At 35.0% G+C, this 18,122-nt stretch overlaps 1 protein-coding gene across 1 annotated transcript in view; it reads right to left on the bottom strand.

Annotated features, from left to right (window-relative positions):
• LARP1B (La ribonucleoprotein 1B) overlaps positions 1 to 18,122 on the bottom strand; it is a 147,476-nt gene that overhangs the window by 55,281 nt on the left and 74,073 nt on the right. Inside the window, 1 exon segment of the mRNA XM_081232330.1 lies at positions 9,512 to 9,635. Within this exon segment, the coding sequence (XP_081088456.1) occupies positions 9,512 to 9,635 (124 nt within the window).

Raw genomic sequence — 18,122 nt, 5'->3', positions numbered from 1 at the left:
TCAGCACAAGAGTCCTAGAACACTGCCCTGTTACCTCACCACCAACCAGTCAGAAGAAAGTCACAAACCCAGCAGCCCTCACCCCAAATTCTGCCTACAAAAACTTTTCCCTGAAAACCATAAGGAAGTTTGGGCTTTTGAGCACAAGCCACTGTTCTCCTTGCATGGCCCTGCAATAAAACTTTCTCTGCTCAAAAAAAAAAAAAAAGAAAAGAAAAGAAAAAGAAAATCTTTGGATTTTGGATTAAGCAGAGATTTCTTACCTAGACACCAGACACCAAAAGCATAATCCACAAAAAAATTTTTAAATTGCACATCATTAAAAATAAGAAGTTCACATCAGTATCCCACAAGCTGTGCAGCATGGAAAAAAAAAGTTCTACTCTTCAAAGGCACTCTTTTTTTTTTTGGCCGTGCCACGTGGCTTGCAGGATATCAGTTACCCAACCAGGGACTGAACCCAGGCAATGGCAGTGAAAGCACTGCATCCTAATTACTAGACCACCAGGGAACTCCCAAAAGGCCCTCTTAAGAAAATGAAAAGATAATCTCTAGATTGGGAGAAGATATGTGCAAATTACATATGTAATAAAGACTTGAACCAGAATAAATAGCTCTCAAAGGTCAGTAAGAAAACTCAAAAAAAAGTCAAAATATTTGAGCAGTCACTTCACCAAAGATATACTGATGGCAAATAACCACATGAAAAGATGCTCAGCATGTTTAGTCACAATGAGATACTAATACATACATATTAGAATGGCAAAAATTTTTTTAAACTTACGATACCAAGTGCTCGTGATGACGTGGAGCTACTGGAACCCTCATACATTGCTGGTGGGAATGCAAAATGACACAGCCACTTTGGAAAACCATTAGAAAGTTTCTTATAAAGTTAAACATACACTTACCACACGACCCAGCAATCCCACTAAGTATTTACCCAAGTGAAATGAAGACTTACAGTCTCATCAAAACCTATAAGCAAATATTTATAGCATCTTTATTCATAATCACCAAAACTAAAAAAAACCCACACGTTCTTCAACTAATGCTTACATCCATGTAACAGAATATTACTTACCAGTAAAAAGGAACAAATAACACACAAAAATATGGATGAATCTCAAATGCATTACACTAAGTGAAAGAAGTCAGACTCAAAGGGCTACACTCTACACAATCCCATTCATATGATGTTCTGGTAAAGGCAAAACTATAGGAGTAGAAAATAGAAAACAGGCTGCCAAAGGCTAGGCATGGGGTTGACTACAAACAAGCATGGGAGAATTTGTGGGGAGTAATGGAACTGTGCTATAATTTGAGTAGGTGGTAGTTACATGAGTGCATCTGTCAAAATCCCCAAAACTGTACATCCAAAAAGTGTGAAATTTACTGAATATAAATTATACTTTATATTTTTTTAAAGAAAATAAGAAAGAAGATAACTCTGGATCCTTCTAAGGTGGAGTGAAAGGAAAGAGATTAGGAGTTATTATAATTAACCAGTGGTAAAATGATGATGGCTTTTGCCAGTGTGATAGAAGTAGAGAAGGTGAGAAGTAGTTAGGTTCTGAATATATTTTAAAGGGTAATTGATATAAAGGAATAAGAAGGAATAAGAAATAGAAGTTGAAAAAGAAAGGGATCAAAGATAACATCAAGATTTTTTTTTACCTATACAACTAGAAAAATGCAGTTAACATTTATAGAAATGTAGAAGTCTGGAAGGAGAAGTCCTTGGAAAGGCATGGTAATTCAGACTTTGGATTTTGAACATACAAAGTTTGACATGTTTATAAAATATCCAAGTGAAACTGTTGACTACACAGTTGGTTATTTATATGGAATATAGGATGGAGTCTGTACACATAAATTTGACACTCATTGGTATAAGGATTCTATTTAAAACCATGAAACTAAATACTATGACCTGAGGAGTTATTGAGGATCAGAAAGAGAAGAGACTTGAAGACTAGGTGCTAAAGCATCCAAAGCTTGGGGAAATGGGGAAGAACCAGCAAATAAGACCCCCTGAAGTAGAATGAGAACTCAGTAAATAGTGTATAGGAAGAATGTGTTTCAAGACAGAGAATGATTGATCCAATGCTGTTGGGGAAGATGATGATTGATATGACCCCTCTTAAACACAGAGATCTCTAGAGGCACTATCAAAAGCTGATGTGGGGTGTGAGGGGCAAAAGCTTGTTTGAATCGGGTATAGGGGATAAACAGGAAGATAGATATTAAAGACAGTGAAAACAAACACCTTTTTTGCCTTAAATTCTATTTTGTAATAGCAATAGCAGTTCTTTTTATTACCATCGTTGTTTTATAGCATTTTGCATCCTTTGGCCCTTCCATCTTTCTGTATACTTATAACATACCAAGAGCACAGAGCTGAATATTCTTTAAATCTAATCCATAATTGTCTTTATAACTGAAAGTTAATCTATTCAACATTTCTTATCATAGCAATACATTGATTTCTATTCTTAATTTTTGCTTATTCTTTCTGTTCATATTTTTAAAAATTGGAGATTATAACACATGAAGATTAATAAATGTATATATAGATTTAAAAATACAGTTGATTTAGAAATGAAAATTAGAATAAGAAATTAAGTATGGAAAAAATTTAAGCTTTCTAAAAACACTGTATTTAAAAAAAATCTTTTGGTAAATATCTGAGACTTTACTTAAAGAGCTTAATCACTTATAACCCAGGAAGGCAATATTTAAAAGAAACAGAGTTGGTACTCACAAACCCACCAACTAGGCTAATACATAAATTACAGATTCAGGCAAACCCATTTGTAGACTTTCCAAATGGGATTCCTCCCTTTTCTCAGGAATTAAACACTATATTAATTTTTATTTTATTATAATTTTATTATACTTCCCCTTGTTCTTCATGGTTTCTACAGGCTATGCATGTATCCATGAATTTTATATGATGGCATTAAATTGATACATCCTCTACTTTTAAGATTAACCCATTTTGTCACATGTAGCTTTAGTTCTTTCATTTTCCACTGCTGCATATTTTTCCTTTCTATGAATATGCCACATATTATATTCTACTATAAATGGGTATTTTTTTAGTTTTTTTTTTTTTAATATTATGAACAACGTTGCTATAAATGTTCTTTTTGGTAAACATTTGCAACAGTATCTGTTGAAGTGAAACTGCTGGGTTATAATATGTTATGTCACCATGGTTTTAACTGGCAAATCACAGCAAAGTAGAGTATAATATCTTTTCATATTTACCAGCCATACAGTTTTCCTCTATGTGAAGCTCCAGTTTATGTTTTGTCAACTACTTTTTCTACTGATGTTAATCTTTTTCATATTGACTTTTAAAAATAGAAGTATAGTTGATTTACAATATTATATTCATTTCAGGCATACAACATAATTCAATATTTTTATGGATTATACTCCATTAAAGTTATTACAAAACAATGGCTATATTCCCATGTACTATGCAATATATCCCTGTTGCTTATGTATTTTATACATAGTAGTTTGTATCTCCCCTCACCCCTTCCCTCTAATTTTTTAAAATATTTATTTATTTATTTATTTTTGGCTGCATTGGGTCTTCGTTGTTGCACGAGGGCTTTCTCTAGTTGCGGCGAGTGGGGGATACTCTTCGTTGCGGTGTGCAGGCTTCTCGTTGCAGTGGTTTCTCTTGTTGAGGAGCACGGGCTCTAAGTGCACAGGCTTTAGTAGTTGTGGCTCACGGGCTCTACAGCACAGGCTCAGTAGTTTTGGTGCACGGGCTTAGTTGCTCCACAGCATGTGGGATCTTTCCAGACCAGGGATTGAACCCATGTCCCCTGCATTGGCAGGTAGATTCTTAACCACTGCACCAGCAGGGAAGTCCCTCTTCCCTCTAATTCTTTGTTACTTCTATGCATTGTAAAATTTATCTCTTTGGGACTTAACAACTTGGGAACGTGCCCATGGGATGATATTAAGTAAAATGAGTAAAATGAAGAGTGGTAGATATGATGCAATCCAAACTGTGTATATGGGAGAATATTTACTTATTGGCAATGGAAGGTGCTGATGGTTGACTAGATCACTGTCTTTAAGAAGGCTCCATTTTCAAATGAATCATATGTATTTTTGTAGCTGTGAACCATATCCTCCATGCTTCTTTCCTTTTGAAAATGGGATGCTATCTTCTTTCCCTTTGCACAGAGCAGTATATCTGCCCAGTTAAAAATAAAAATTATTGAGATTATCAGGGGACCAGAGTGTAATCTGTAGTTTATTCCAAGACTCTGCATATCTCTTTAATAGTTCTCATAGGGTATAGTCCAAGGTGCCAAACTAAACAAAGATGCTAACATGAAATCTTTGTTTATTTAAAATGTGGTCACTTCTTTTATCATGAAAAAACTACACACACTAACTCTGACTTCAATAATAACTTTAAATCACTTTGAGTCACTGAATTTTAAAACTGTACTGTATGGCATAATTTATTAAAAAGTTAAAAGTAGATCCCGGGAATTTAAGTAAATTAATTAATTAAATAAAATACATCTCTTGGGACTTTAATTCTATGATGTGGTGAGGAGGATAAATCATCAATTTTAATTTACTCAAATTAAACAACACAAAAAATCTTGTAATTAGACTAAACATCCTTAGTGGAATACCCTAAGGATGTTTTTTTAAAAAAAGTTTAAAAGTATAAAGTTTTTAAAAGTTCAAAGCTTAAAAATTTAAAGAATTTTTTAAAAAGTAAGCTTCTTTTAGTATTTATAGTAATATTATTTAATATTATTGTTATTCTGAAGCTACTATATCATAGGATAAACAATTCTGTTACTGTGCTTAGGAATGATATTTTTTTCACATAAGTAAAACGTGGTACAAATATAAAATCTAACAAATTAAAATTAAAATCTGTAATCCTAAATTTGAACAAAAAATATCAATATAAATTTGTAATGTAATTTTCCTTAAAAAAAATTTCCAAGCTCTTTCAATAGAAAAGGCCTAGAAACAATGACCAACTCAGTAGCAACTAGAGTACTGACAAAGCTTAACCACCTGGCAAACAAGACAGTTAAGAGCCCAACTCCAGGGACTTCCCTGGTGGTCCAGCGGTAAAGGATCCGCTTTCCAATGCAGGGAACTGGAACTGCATCTTCAATCCCTGGTCTGGGAAGATCCCACATGCCACAGAGCAACTAAGCCCACACGCCACAACCACTGAGCCTTCTCACCTCAGCTAGAGAGCCCATGAGCTCTGGAGCCTGTGCACCACAATTACAGAGCCCATGTACTCTGGAGCCTGTGTGCCACAACTAGAGAGACAAAACCCACATGCTACAACTAGAGAGAAGCCTGTGCACCACAACTACAGAGCCCATGCACTCTGGAGCCTGTGCACCACAGCTACAGAGAGAAAACCCACATGCCACAACTAGAGAGAAGCCTGCACACTGCAACGGAGAGCCCATGTGCCGCAACAAAAGATCCTGTGTGGGGGCTTCCCTGGTGGTGCAGTGGTTGAGAGTCCGCCTACCAATGCAGGGGACACGGGTTCGTGCCCCGGTCCAGGAGGATCCCACATGCCGTGGAGCGGCGGGGCCTGTGAGCCATGGCCGCTGAGCCTGTGCATCCGGAGCCTGTGTTCCGCAATGGAAGAGGCCACAACAGTGAGAGGCCCGCGTACCACAAAAAAAAAAAAAAAAAAGATCCTGTGTGCCGCGACTAAGACCCAATGCAGCCAAAAATAATAAATAAATATAAACAAATGAAAAAATAATATTTAAAAAAAAGAGTCCAACTCCATTATCACAGAACAAAGCAATGAAAGGTGGATTTGGAGCTAAAAGTCAGTAAACTGATAATTGGCCCAAGTATCAATAAGACAGTAGAGTAAAACCCATCTCATGTATTTATGAGATCAGAGTGATAATTTTCTCTTTTTTCAGTTGAAGTATAGTTGATGTACAACAGTATATAAGTTGTAGGTGTACAATATAGTGATTCACAATTTTTAAATGTTATACTCCATTTATAGTTATTATAAAATATTGGCTATATTCCCCATGTTGTACAATATACCCTTGTAGCTTATTTTACACATAATAGTTTGTACCTCTTAATCCCCTAACCTCATAATCCTTCTCCCCCCTTCCCTCTCCCCACTGTTAACCACTAGTTTGTTCTCTATATCTGTGAGTCTGTTTCTTTCCTGCTATATTCACTAGTTTGTATTTTTTAGATTCCACATATAAGTGAGATCATAGGGTATCTGTCTTTCTCTGTCTGATTTATTTCACTTAGTATAATGTCCTTCAAGTCCATCCATGTTGCTGCAAATGGCAAATTTTTTTTCCTTTTTATGGCTGAGTAGTATTTCATTGTATATCTCTATATACCACATCTTCTTTATCCATTCATCTGTTGATACATACTTAGGTTGTTTCCATACTTCGGCAATTGTAAATAATGCTGCTATGAACATTGGGGTACGTGTGTCTTTATTTTAAATTAGTGTTTTTGTTTTTTTAGATATATACCCGGACTGGAATTGCCAGGTCATATAGTGGTTCTACTTTTAGTTTTTTGAGAAACCTCCATACTGTTTTCCACAGTGGCTCCACCAATTTACATTCCCACTGACAATGTAGGAGCGTCCCCTTTCTCCACACCCTTGCCAACATTTGTTATTTGTGCTCTTTTGGATGACAGCCATCCTGAGAGGTGTGAGGTGATATTTCATTGTGGTTTTGATTTACATTTCCTTGATGATTAGCAATGCTGAGCATCTTTTCATGTGCCTGTTGGCCACCTGCATGTCCTCTTAGGAAAAATGTCTATTCAGTTTTTCAGTCCTTTTTTTAATCAGGTTGTTTGTTTTTTTGATGTTCCATTGTATGAGCTGTTATATATGTTGGATATTAACCCTTTATTGGTCATATCATTTGCAAACAATTTCTCCCACTCAGTAGGTTGTCATTTCCTTTTGTCGATGGTTTCCTTTGTCATGCAAAATCTTTTACATTTAATTAGGTCCCATTTGTTTATTTTTGCTTTTATTTCCTTTGCTTTAGGAGAAAGATGCAAAAAAAATTCCTGTGATTTATGTCACAGAGTGTTCTGCCCAAGCCTTCCTCTAGGAGTTTTATGGCTTCTGGTCTTACATTTAGATCTTTAATCCATTTTGAGTTTATTTTGTATATGATGTAGAGAATGTTCTAATTTCATTATTGTACATGTAGCTGTCCAGCTTTCCAAGCACCACTTATTGAAGAGACTGTCTTTTCTCCACTGTACATTCTTGCCTCCTTTGTTGTAGACTAATTGACCAGAGGTGCGTGGGTTTATTTCTGGGCTTTCTATCCTGTTCTATTGATCTGTATGTATGCTTTTGTGCCAGTACCATACTGCTTTGATTACTGTAGCTTTGTAGTATCATCTTAAGTCTGGGGTCCTGACTCCTCCAGCTGTTTTTCTTTCTCAAGATTGCTTTGGCTATTCCGGGTCTTTTGTGTTTCCATGCAAATTTTAAAATTATTTGTTCTAGTTCTGTGACAAATGCCATTAATATTCTGATAGGCATTGCACTGAATCTGTTGATTGCCTTGGGTAGTATGGTCATTTTAACAATATTAATTCTTCCAATCCAAGAAAATGGTATATATCTCCATCTGTTGGTGTTGTCTTCAATTTCTTTCATCAGTGAATTACAGTTTTCCAAGTACAGGTCTTTCACCTCCTTAGGTAGGTTTATTCCTAGGTATTTTATTCTTTTTGATGGGGTTGTAATTGGGATTGTTTCCTTAATTTCTCTTTCTGGTAGTTCATTGCTATTGTATGGAAATGCAACCGATTTCTGTATATTAATTTCATATCCTGCAACTTTACCAAATTTTTTGATGAGCTCTAATAGTTTTGATCATAGCGATACTTTTAAAATAAAACAAAAAACCCAAAAAACCTCCTCATTGGTCAGCAAAGAAAGAGGTAGAGAACCATTTCATTACTTTGAAAACTAGTAAACAAAGTGAAAGAATTAAGCATTTATTCCCTTTCCTATAAGAACTCTATCTCAGGAAAAACAAATAGTCAATTAAGGGAAATGCTCTTTATGGAAGTAATCTACTAAATTAAGAAGGAATTATGAAAATAGAATTATCACTATTTTGAAGCCCCTTGTGAAATAAAACTTCAAGCGATGATTATCAAAGAGAGACACCAAAGAGAGACAATCGAGCATTATGTACCTCCTGGTATAAGTATTCAACACAACATATGACATATTCTTGCAAAAATGTGAGCCTCAATCTATTCAAGCCTCTGTATCAAAATCACAGTTAAAGAAAATTCAGGACCAGAAAATGGTTGGATGAAACCATGGGATGCAATCAGCAAAGTCCAGAATGTAAGAAATTCTACAGGACAAACAATCTAGTTTCTACAACAATAAAGTTCAAGGGGAAAAAAACACAACAGTATGAACCTATATACTAAAAGAGACGTATCAACCTACTGCAATGTTTGGAGTTTATATGGATCCTGATTTTTTTTTTAAGTGATGAATGAGAAAATTTGAACACCAACTAGATATTTTATATTAAGGAATTACTGTTAATTTTAGATGTGATAATGGTACTGGCTTATTTATGTGTTAAAATAGGTAGTCCTTGTCTTATTAAAGACACATACAGAAATATTTAGAAATGAAAAAATATGAATAATATGATTGGGAGTTTGTTTCAAAATAATCCAAGTGGGAGGTAAAGAGAATGAGTGGAGTCAAGATAAAATAAAATCGGCTATGAGATGATAAAGCAGCTAATGGGTAGGTAATGGGTACATGGGGTTTCATTATACAATTTGCTTTATTTCTGTATATGTCTGAAGTTTTCCAAATTAAAAGATTTTTTTTAACCTGCCTTCAGGAAAAACTATAATAAAATCAGTTACACTTGCCTGAAAATGTCAGATTCAATTTTATGAATCTCCCAAATGTACTTACACTTTCACACAAAGCTAAGGCCTTAAAGCAAAAGAATGATGCTAGTGTTATATTTTAAGGAATCAGCAAGTGAGTGAAAATTTTTCCTTATTTTGCGAAGAGAAGCATTCCCAGCAATCTCAAAATCAAATGAGACACATAAAAAAACCAACCAATTCAGCCTACTTTAAAGTAAGCGTTTGGGTTTGAGCATGAAATGGTGTTATAATTCCTGGATCACCTTTGCGATTACCTGCCTATTCACCAAGAGTAAGGTGGGCTTCCAACTATGATAATTTACTACATGGCTGTCTTACCAAATTTACAATCTGTATTTTTAAGTCTCTAAAATGTTTTGAAGTTCACCAAAGGATAAATAAAAGTTTAGTTTTAAATTTCTAGTCTTTTACCAGATATCTAAATGTTTTCCACAAATAAAAAAGAGGCAAATTTTAAAAACAATTTAGAACTGCTTTAATATTATTCAGACACTTACACAAAAGCAGATTTACATACCTTGCCTGGACTGTGAAGGTGCTACAGGAACTTCTTGGTTTGGCTCAAAAGGAAGTTCAGGTGTTAGGTTTTCAAACTGCTCTTTACTAATGAGATTTAGCTTCTTAAAGTTCTCAACTTCTTGCTGAAGTAGAATGGAGAAATCTAATTACTAAACTGGCTAATAGAGTAACCTACAGACAATAATTGATACTAATCTCAAAAAATGAGTTTTAAAAACAGGAATTGATTGCAACCGAATAGAGAAGATATTCTAATAAAGAATCTAGCATTATACTTAATAATAATTAATATTCAGAGTCTAAAAGAGGCATCAAGAATCCTAAAATATTATGACTATTTTATAATTAAAATACATTATAAGAACACACATCCTTATCATTAACTATTTGTTGAGCATTTACACATAAGACCACTAGAGTATTATAGAGGTTACAGAGTAATCCAATTCATGTTCCCTACCCTTAAGGAATTTACAAGTTAGATGGAAAGAAAGAAATGCACACATAAAAATAATATTAGACAGTGTATGAAAAGTGGATAGTATTTGGTATAAGAATTGAGATCATAAGGGAGGCATCACAGAAGAGATGGGACAAAGCAGCTCCTTAGAATGAGAATTTAGAGAAAGGGAAAAGCATCCTAAATTAGGTACTATGAGCAAAGATGAGAAGCTTGGGGGCTTCCCTGGTGGCGCAGTGGTTGAGAGTCCGCCTGCTGATGCAGGGGACGCGGGTTCGTGCCCCGGTCCAGGAAGATCCCACATGCCGCGGAGCGGCTGGGCCCGTGAGCCATGGCCGCTGAGCCTGCGCATCCGGAGCCTGTGCTCCACAATGGGAGAGGCCGCGACAGTGAGAGGCCCGAGTACTGCAAAAAAAAAAAAACCAAAAAACCAAAACAAACAAACAAAAAAAGATGAGAAGCTTCGAATAAGCAATCATTTATTAGAAGATAATTCAGTAAATGACAAGATTTGTTTAGAACCAATGGTCTGGTAAGGAAGCTGGAGAAAGTTAATAGACCTTTAACACTAGTCCAAGAAGTTTCTGCTCTTTTTCTAATAGTGGGAAACATGTGATGAAACATAATCCTAGATGGCTCTGAAGGTTCATTTCCAAACCCCTTTTATAAGCTTAGTAGCAAGGATACTGCGTAGGTCTAAGCTGTTAGCTCAAAAGCTAAATGGGCCCATCCCTGCCCCTAGGGTCCCTTTCTAATTTTTGTTACATAATCACATAGATGTTCCCTGCCCTGACCTACATATATGTAAAACATTACAGAGGTGGAGGCCATTCTCTACTGGAAGGTCATCGGGTCATAATGCACAAAGACTATCGAAGCCTGGCTGAAGCTGTGGGGAAAGAAAAAAAAAAAGAGTTTGAGGGACTACTTGCATTCTATTACTTCTGGTAAGTTTTCCCAGTAAACGCTGTATCACATCTACACTACTCCTCAGTGCTAATTGGTCCATGATCCTTTACAGAGTAACATCTAAAAAGAGTGTAAGGAGGTAAAAGACATGACAAAAGTATCTGTCTGATGAGCCAAATTAAACATCACCATTACAAAATAGTTGTGGCATCTTGCTCTTAACAGCTATCCAAACAATCTTTTCCTTCTGTCTTCAAACATGAATGTTACTTGACAGCTCACACCATTTATTAGATACAGTTAGCCTTTTAAACTAGGATCTATCTTCTTTTCATGAAAATGCCTTAAATGATTACTTCCCCTATACCAAAATTGCTTTCCCAAGTCTTCAATAACCTCTTCAAGCTAATTGAGTCATTACTCTTCATTGTCCCTTATCTTGCTACAGAGCTTGCTATTACCAATTCCCACTTCAATGAACATTTATTGTATGTTTATCATATGCCATGAATGAATAAACACAGTTCTATTCTGATGGGAACACAAATAATACGTTTCTGTTTTGTTTTTAACTTTTAAAACTAATTATGAAAAAAAAACTAATTATGGTATAACACACCCCAGTTTACATATATATGTATACACACACACTAGAGAAGGGCATAAATCATAGGTATATATCTCAATAAGTCAAAAGTGAACAGACCTGTGGAACCACCATTCGGGTAAAGTTGATATAACTAGCACACTAGAAGTACCCTTCATGCTCCTTCCTATCACTGCCCTGTCTTTCTTCCTAAAGACAGCCAATACTCATACTTTAATTCTATAGATTCATTTTGCCTGTTTTTGAATTTTATAAAAAAGTAATCATAATGTATGTTTTCTTTAACACAAAATTATCTTTATGAGATTCATCTATAGGTTGTGGCTCTACAGCAGAGGTCAACAAACTACAGCCCCTAAAGGCCAAAGTTTGTCTTTGTAAATAGTTTCATTGGAACACAACCACATCCATTTGTTTACATATTGCACACGGCTGCTCCAATGCTACAACTGCAGGGTTGAGTAGTTGCCATAGTCAATGTATGACATACAAAGCCTAAAATATTTACTACACAGCTCTTTACAGAAAAAGTTTGTCCATCCCTGCTCTACGGTACTTTTTAAAATTTTAAAAATCCATTCTAGGGACTTCCCCTGTGGCACAGTGGTTAACGATCTGTCTGCCAATGCAGGGGACACAGGTTTGAGCCCTAGTCCGGGAAGATCCCACATGCCACGGAGCAACTAAGCCTGTGCACCACAACTACTGAGCCTGCACTCTAGAGCCCACGAGCCACAACTACTGAGCCCACGTGCCACAGCTACTGAAGCCTGCATGCTTAGAGCCTGTGTTCTGCAACAAGAGAAGCCACCGCAATGAGAAGCCTGCACACCACAACGAAGAGCAGGCCCCGCTCACCACAACTAGAGAAAGCCCACGTGCAGCAACGAAGACCCAACGCAGATAAAAATAAAAATTAATTTATTTTTTTTAAAAAGATAAATACAAAAATTCATTCTACTGTTGATAAGCATCAGGTCCTTTCCAGACTATAGCTGTCATAAATAATGTTGCTATAAATATGTTTTTACAGAACACTCATTTGGTGAACATATGTTTTTTTACCTTTTTGTAAATTGAAGTATAGTTGATATACAATATTATATGTCACAGTAATGCACAATTTTTAAATTTTATACTCCATTTATAGTTACTATAAAATATTGGCTATATTCCCTGGATATGTACAATATATCCTCGTAGCTTATCCTATACCTAATAGTTTGTACTTCTTACTACCCCACCCCTGTATTGCCCCTCCCTCCTTCCCTCTCCCTACTGGTAACCACTAGTTTGTTCTCTATATCTGTGAGTCTGTTTCTTTTCTGTTATATTCACTACTTTGTTGTATTTTTTAGATTCCACATATAAATGAGATCATACAGTATTTGTCTTTCTCTGACTTATTCACTTAGCATAATGCCCTCCAAGTCCATCCACTTTGCTGCAAATGGCAAAATTTTGTTCTTTTTATGGCTGAGTAGTATTCCATTGTGTGTGTGTGTGTATGCATGTTGTGTGTGTGTGTGTATACCACATCTTCTTTATCCATTCATCTTTTGATGCACACTTAGGTTGCAGTCATATTTTGGCAATTGTACATAATGCTGCTATGAACATTGGGTGCAAGTGTCTTTTTAAATTAGTGTTTTTTGTTTTTTTCAGGTATATATCCAGGGCTGGAAATTCCAGGTCACATGGTAGTTCTACTTTTAGTTTTTTGAGAAACCTCCATACTATTTACCACAGTGGCTCCACCAATTTACATTCCCTCCAACAGTGTAGGAGGGTTCCCTTTTCTCCAAACCCTTGCCAACATTTGTTATTGTGTTCTTTTAGATGGGAGCCATCCTGACAGGTGTGAGGTGATATTTCATTGTGGTTTTCATTTACATTTCCCTGATGATTAGTGATGCTGAGCATCTTTTCATGTGCCTGTTAACCACCTGCATGTCCTCTTAGGAAAAGTGTTTATTCAGTTCTTTGGCCCATTTTTTAATCAGGTTTCTTTTCTTTCTTTTTCTTTTTTTGATGTTCCATTGTATGAGCTGTTTATATATGTTGGATATTAACCCCGTATTGGTCATACCATTTGCAAATAATTTCTTCCATTCAGTAGGTTGTCATCTCCTTTTGTCGATGGTTTCCTTTGCCATGCAAAATCTTTTAAGTTTAATTAGGTCCCATTTATTTTTCTTGTTTTTATTTCCCTTACTTTAGGAGATGAATCCAAAAAAAATTCCTGTGATTTATGATGACATACATTTTTATTGAGTATTTACTAGGAGTGGAATTGCTGAATCAGGTGGTGCACTTCAACTTTAGTAGAAAATGCAAATATGTTTTCATAGTAGTTGTACCTATTTACATTCCCATTAGCAGTATATCAAAGTTCCTATTGTTCTACATCCTCATCAACACTTGGTATTGTCAGTTTTTAAAAATTTAGTGTTTTTAAAAAGGATCAAACTATGGATATAAACAACAATTTGGATGGACCTCAAGGGCATTAAGATTAAAAAAAAATGTCAATCTCAAACAGTAACATGCTGTATGATTCCATTTATATAACATTCTCAAAATGACAACATTAGAGAGAACAGATTAATGGCTACCAGGGATTAGGAACAGCAGAGGGGAGGCAGATGGGTGTAAGTTTAATAGCACAAGGGAGATCTTTGTGGTGATAAAATAATTCAGTGCCTTGACTTTGATGGTAGTTATGTGAATCTACATGTGATAAAATGATACAGAAGTATACACACACATTTGTGATAATAAACATCAATTTCCTGGTTTTAATATTGTGGTTTAATTATCTAAGCTATCAGATTTAATTAGATTTAATTATCTAAGATAACCTTTCAAGGTTATCTGGGTGAAGTGTACACTGGGCCTCTCTGCACTATTTTTCCAGCTTCCTATAAATCTATAATTATTTCAAAAATTTGAAAAATTTAAATATGTAGCCACTCTGGTATATGTGTTATCTCGTTGTGGTTTTAATTTGTATTTCTCTGATTATTAATAATGATGAAAACCTTTAGTATATTTTATTTGGATAATTATTTTTGATGACTATTCAATTCTATTGCTCATTTTCCTATACAGTTGTCTTTCTCATTGATTTGTATGAGTTCTTTACAAAATGTTGTAAATGTCTTTTTTCCACTCTGTACCTTACCTTACTCTCTTATGGTGTCTTCTGTTGAAAAGTTCTTTTTAATGTAGTAGATTTTATCAATCATTTGCTTCATTGTGTTATTTCCTGTTTAGTAAATCTTTCTGTACTAAAAGATCATGGAAATATTATCTTAATCTTTTATGAGTTTTATTATTTTGACGTTCACATTTAAAACTACAATGTATCTAGAATTGATTTTTCTGTGTATGGTATAAGGGTTAATGTGCACTTGAAAAGAATGTGAATTCTGCAGATGTCAGGTGCAGTATTTCATTTCTGTCAATTAAGCCAAGTTTTTTAACTGTGTTGTTCACATTTCCCACATCCTTACTGATTTTTTCATCTGCTTGCTTGCATCTTTCTTGATAAGGTATATTAAAACCTCCCACTATGATTATAAATTTGTCTATGCACACCTATCAATTTTTGTCTTACATATTTTGAGGCTGCTATTAAGTGCATACAAGTTAGAACTAATATATTTTCTGGTGCAACTAAACTTTTTATGATTATGAAATGTCCCATTTAATCTTGAATAATTCTTTTTGCCTTAAAAATCTACTTTACCCATAGAGTTATACCAACTTTGTTGTGGTTAGTGTCAATATTTATTTAAATCTACACATGCATTTACCATTTCCATTGCTCTTTATTCCTTTTTGTACCTTCACCTTCCTGGAATCATTTTCCTTTGCCTAAAATATTTCCTTTGTACTTTCTTTAAAGCATATCTGCTGAAAATACATTTTCTCAGTTTTCATATGTCTGTTGGTTATTTCACCTTCATTTTTAAACAGCTTCACTGAGATATAATTTACATACCATAAAATTCACCTATATTGTGTACCCTTCAACTATTTGTTTACCTTTATTTGTGAACACTAGTTCCCTTCCAGTACTGTGATTATACCATCCCATTGTCTCCCAACTTCCATTATTTCTGCTGAAAAGTTAGCTCTAAGTCTTACTATTGATGCTTTTAAAGAAATCTGTCTTTTTTCTCTGGCTTTTGTTATTTATTTTCAGCAGTTTTAAATTATAACCTTGATGTGGTTTCCTTTATATTTATATTCTTCGGAGTTCATAGGACCTCTTGAATTTATCCCTTGCTATATCTTTCATTGGTTTGGTAAAATGTGAGCCATAATTTCTTCAAATAATATTTCTGCCTTATCCTCTCACTCCTCTCCTCTGAGAATCCAATCAAATGTATGTTTGAGCTTGGGACTGTATCTCCTATGTCTCTGACACTATTTTCTTTATTTTCCACTTTATTTTCCAGGGAAGACCACATTTAAAAAGCAGGCGGAAATTGTACACTCAAAAATGGTTAAAACTGTAAATTTTCTGTATACATATTTTACCATAATAAAAAAAAGACACCCCCCAGTAAAGGCAAGCATGTCATTTTGTCATGTCATAAGGTATGAAAAGTGCTAAGCAATGGGGACATAATATTGGTATACAAGAGCCATCTTGAGAAAGTTCTAACCTGACCAAATTTGAAACATTTGAACATCAAAATGAATAACTGGAATGGTCTCCATTCAAGAGTCCATACTGACATTAAAAAGACAGAAACAGAGAGAGAAGAGAAAGTTAAAATACAAAATAGAAAATGAATGGAAAGTTCTCTTTTACAGAAGAATGCTAACTGACATAGAGGGAGTAGCAAATAAAAAATTACCATCTTATTATCACCATAGTAAAACTGATTCGGGCAAAAGTCATCAATGGAAGCTAAAACACTAAGTGAAGACTGCTGGGGAACACAGCTTTAAAATATTACTCCAGAGATCACTTATTAATTACAAAGGGAAGCAGATACCTTCTTCATCTGTTTGCAGAAGACCTATGAAGGAAAGTGACAACATGAAAACCAAATGACATCATTATGTCTCCTGAGGTGATATACTAAAGAGGGCACATAACCTATGTAATATTCCTGCCAAAAATACCTAAAGCTAGTCATATGGAAATACCAGGCAAACCTAAACTGAGGGATATTTTCCAAAACTATTGGCCTGGATTCTTCAAAAATGTCAATGCCTGCACCCCTATATTCATAGTAGCACTATTTACAATAGCCAAGACATAGAAACAACCTACATGTCCATCAACAGATGAATGGATAAGAAGATGTGGTGTGTAAGTATGTGTGTGTGTGTGTATATATATATATATATATATATATATATATACAAAATAAAATATTACTCATCCATAACAAAGAATGAAATAATGCCATTTGCAGCAACTTGGATGGACCTAGAGATTATCATACTAAGTGAAGTTAAGTCAGAAAGACAAATACCACATGGTATCACTTACATATGGAATCTAAAATATGACACAAATGAACTTATCTACAAAACAGAAACAGACTCACAGACATAGAGAACAGACTTGTGGTTGCCAAGGGGAAGGGGGGACAGGGGAGGACTGGATTGGGCATTTGGGACTAGCAGATGCAAACAATTACATATAAAATGGATAAACAACAAGATCTTATTGTATAGCACAGGGAACTATATTCAGTATCCTGTAATAAACCGTAATGGAAAAGACAAAAAAAAAAAAAAAGAAAGAAAGAAAAAAAGCCAATGGCATGAAAAGCAAAAAAAAAAAAAAAAAAAGGCTGAGGAATTATTCTAAATTATAGAAAATTAAAATTATGTAATTCTAAATGCAATATGTGATTCTTGGAGTTCGTATCAAAAAATAAATAAAAAGTTATAAAGGACAGTATTAAGACAATTAGAGAAATCTAAATATAGGCTATATATTAGATATAGCATTCTATCAAGACTAAACTTTCTATGTTTGACAACTATTGTTATGTAGGAGAATGTATTTGTTTTTAAGAGATACAGGCTTTATATTTAGGGATAAAGTGGCATAGTGTCTATAATTAACTCACAGGTGGTTCAAAAAATTCACATACATATTATACATATCCCTTTGGTTCAGCATTTCATTTCACCCCTGGATTATTATAAATAAGTTTTAACTTATTTACTGCTCTGACCTAAGCTAATGCCTGTTATATTAAACCTTACTAAACCATATTTTGATCATACCACTTTTCTTTGTAAGAACTGCAATTGCTCCTTATTCTAAATTCCTACATAGATTTAAAGACACTTCACAATCTGCTCGCATCCCACCTACCCAATCTTCAATTTCAGTACATCACAATAGTACTAACATTTTTAACTTAAAGAAATTTGATTATACTTGTTCAGCAATTACAGTAACTTTTTTTTTTTTTTTTTGCGGTTGTTGTCGCCTCTCCCGTTGCGGAGCACAGGCTCCGGACGCGCAGGCTCAGCGGCCATGGCTCACGGGCCCAGCCGCCCCGTGGCACGTGGGATCCTCCTGGACCGGGGCACAAACCCGTGTCCCCTGCATCGGCAGGCGGACTCTCAACCAGTGCGCCACCAGGGAAG

This window comes from Mesoplodon bidens, assembly GCF_964165515.1.
Source record: "Mesoplodon bidens genome assembly, chromosome: 1".
In the NCBI taxonomy this organism is placed as follows: Eukaryota; Metazoa; Chordata; class Mammalia; order Artiodactyla; family Ziphiidae; genus Mesoplodon; species Mesoplodon bidens.
Note: the sequence above shows the minus strand (reverse complement) of the source record. Positions and strands in the feature narration are given on the sequence as shown.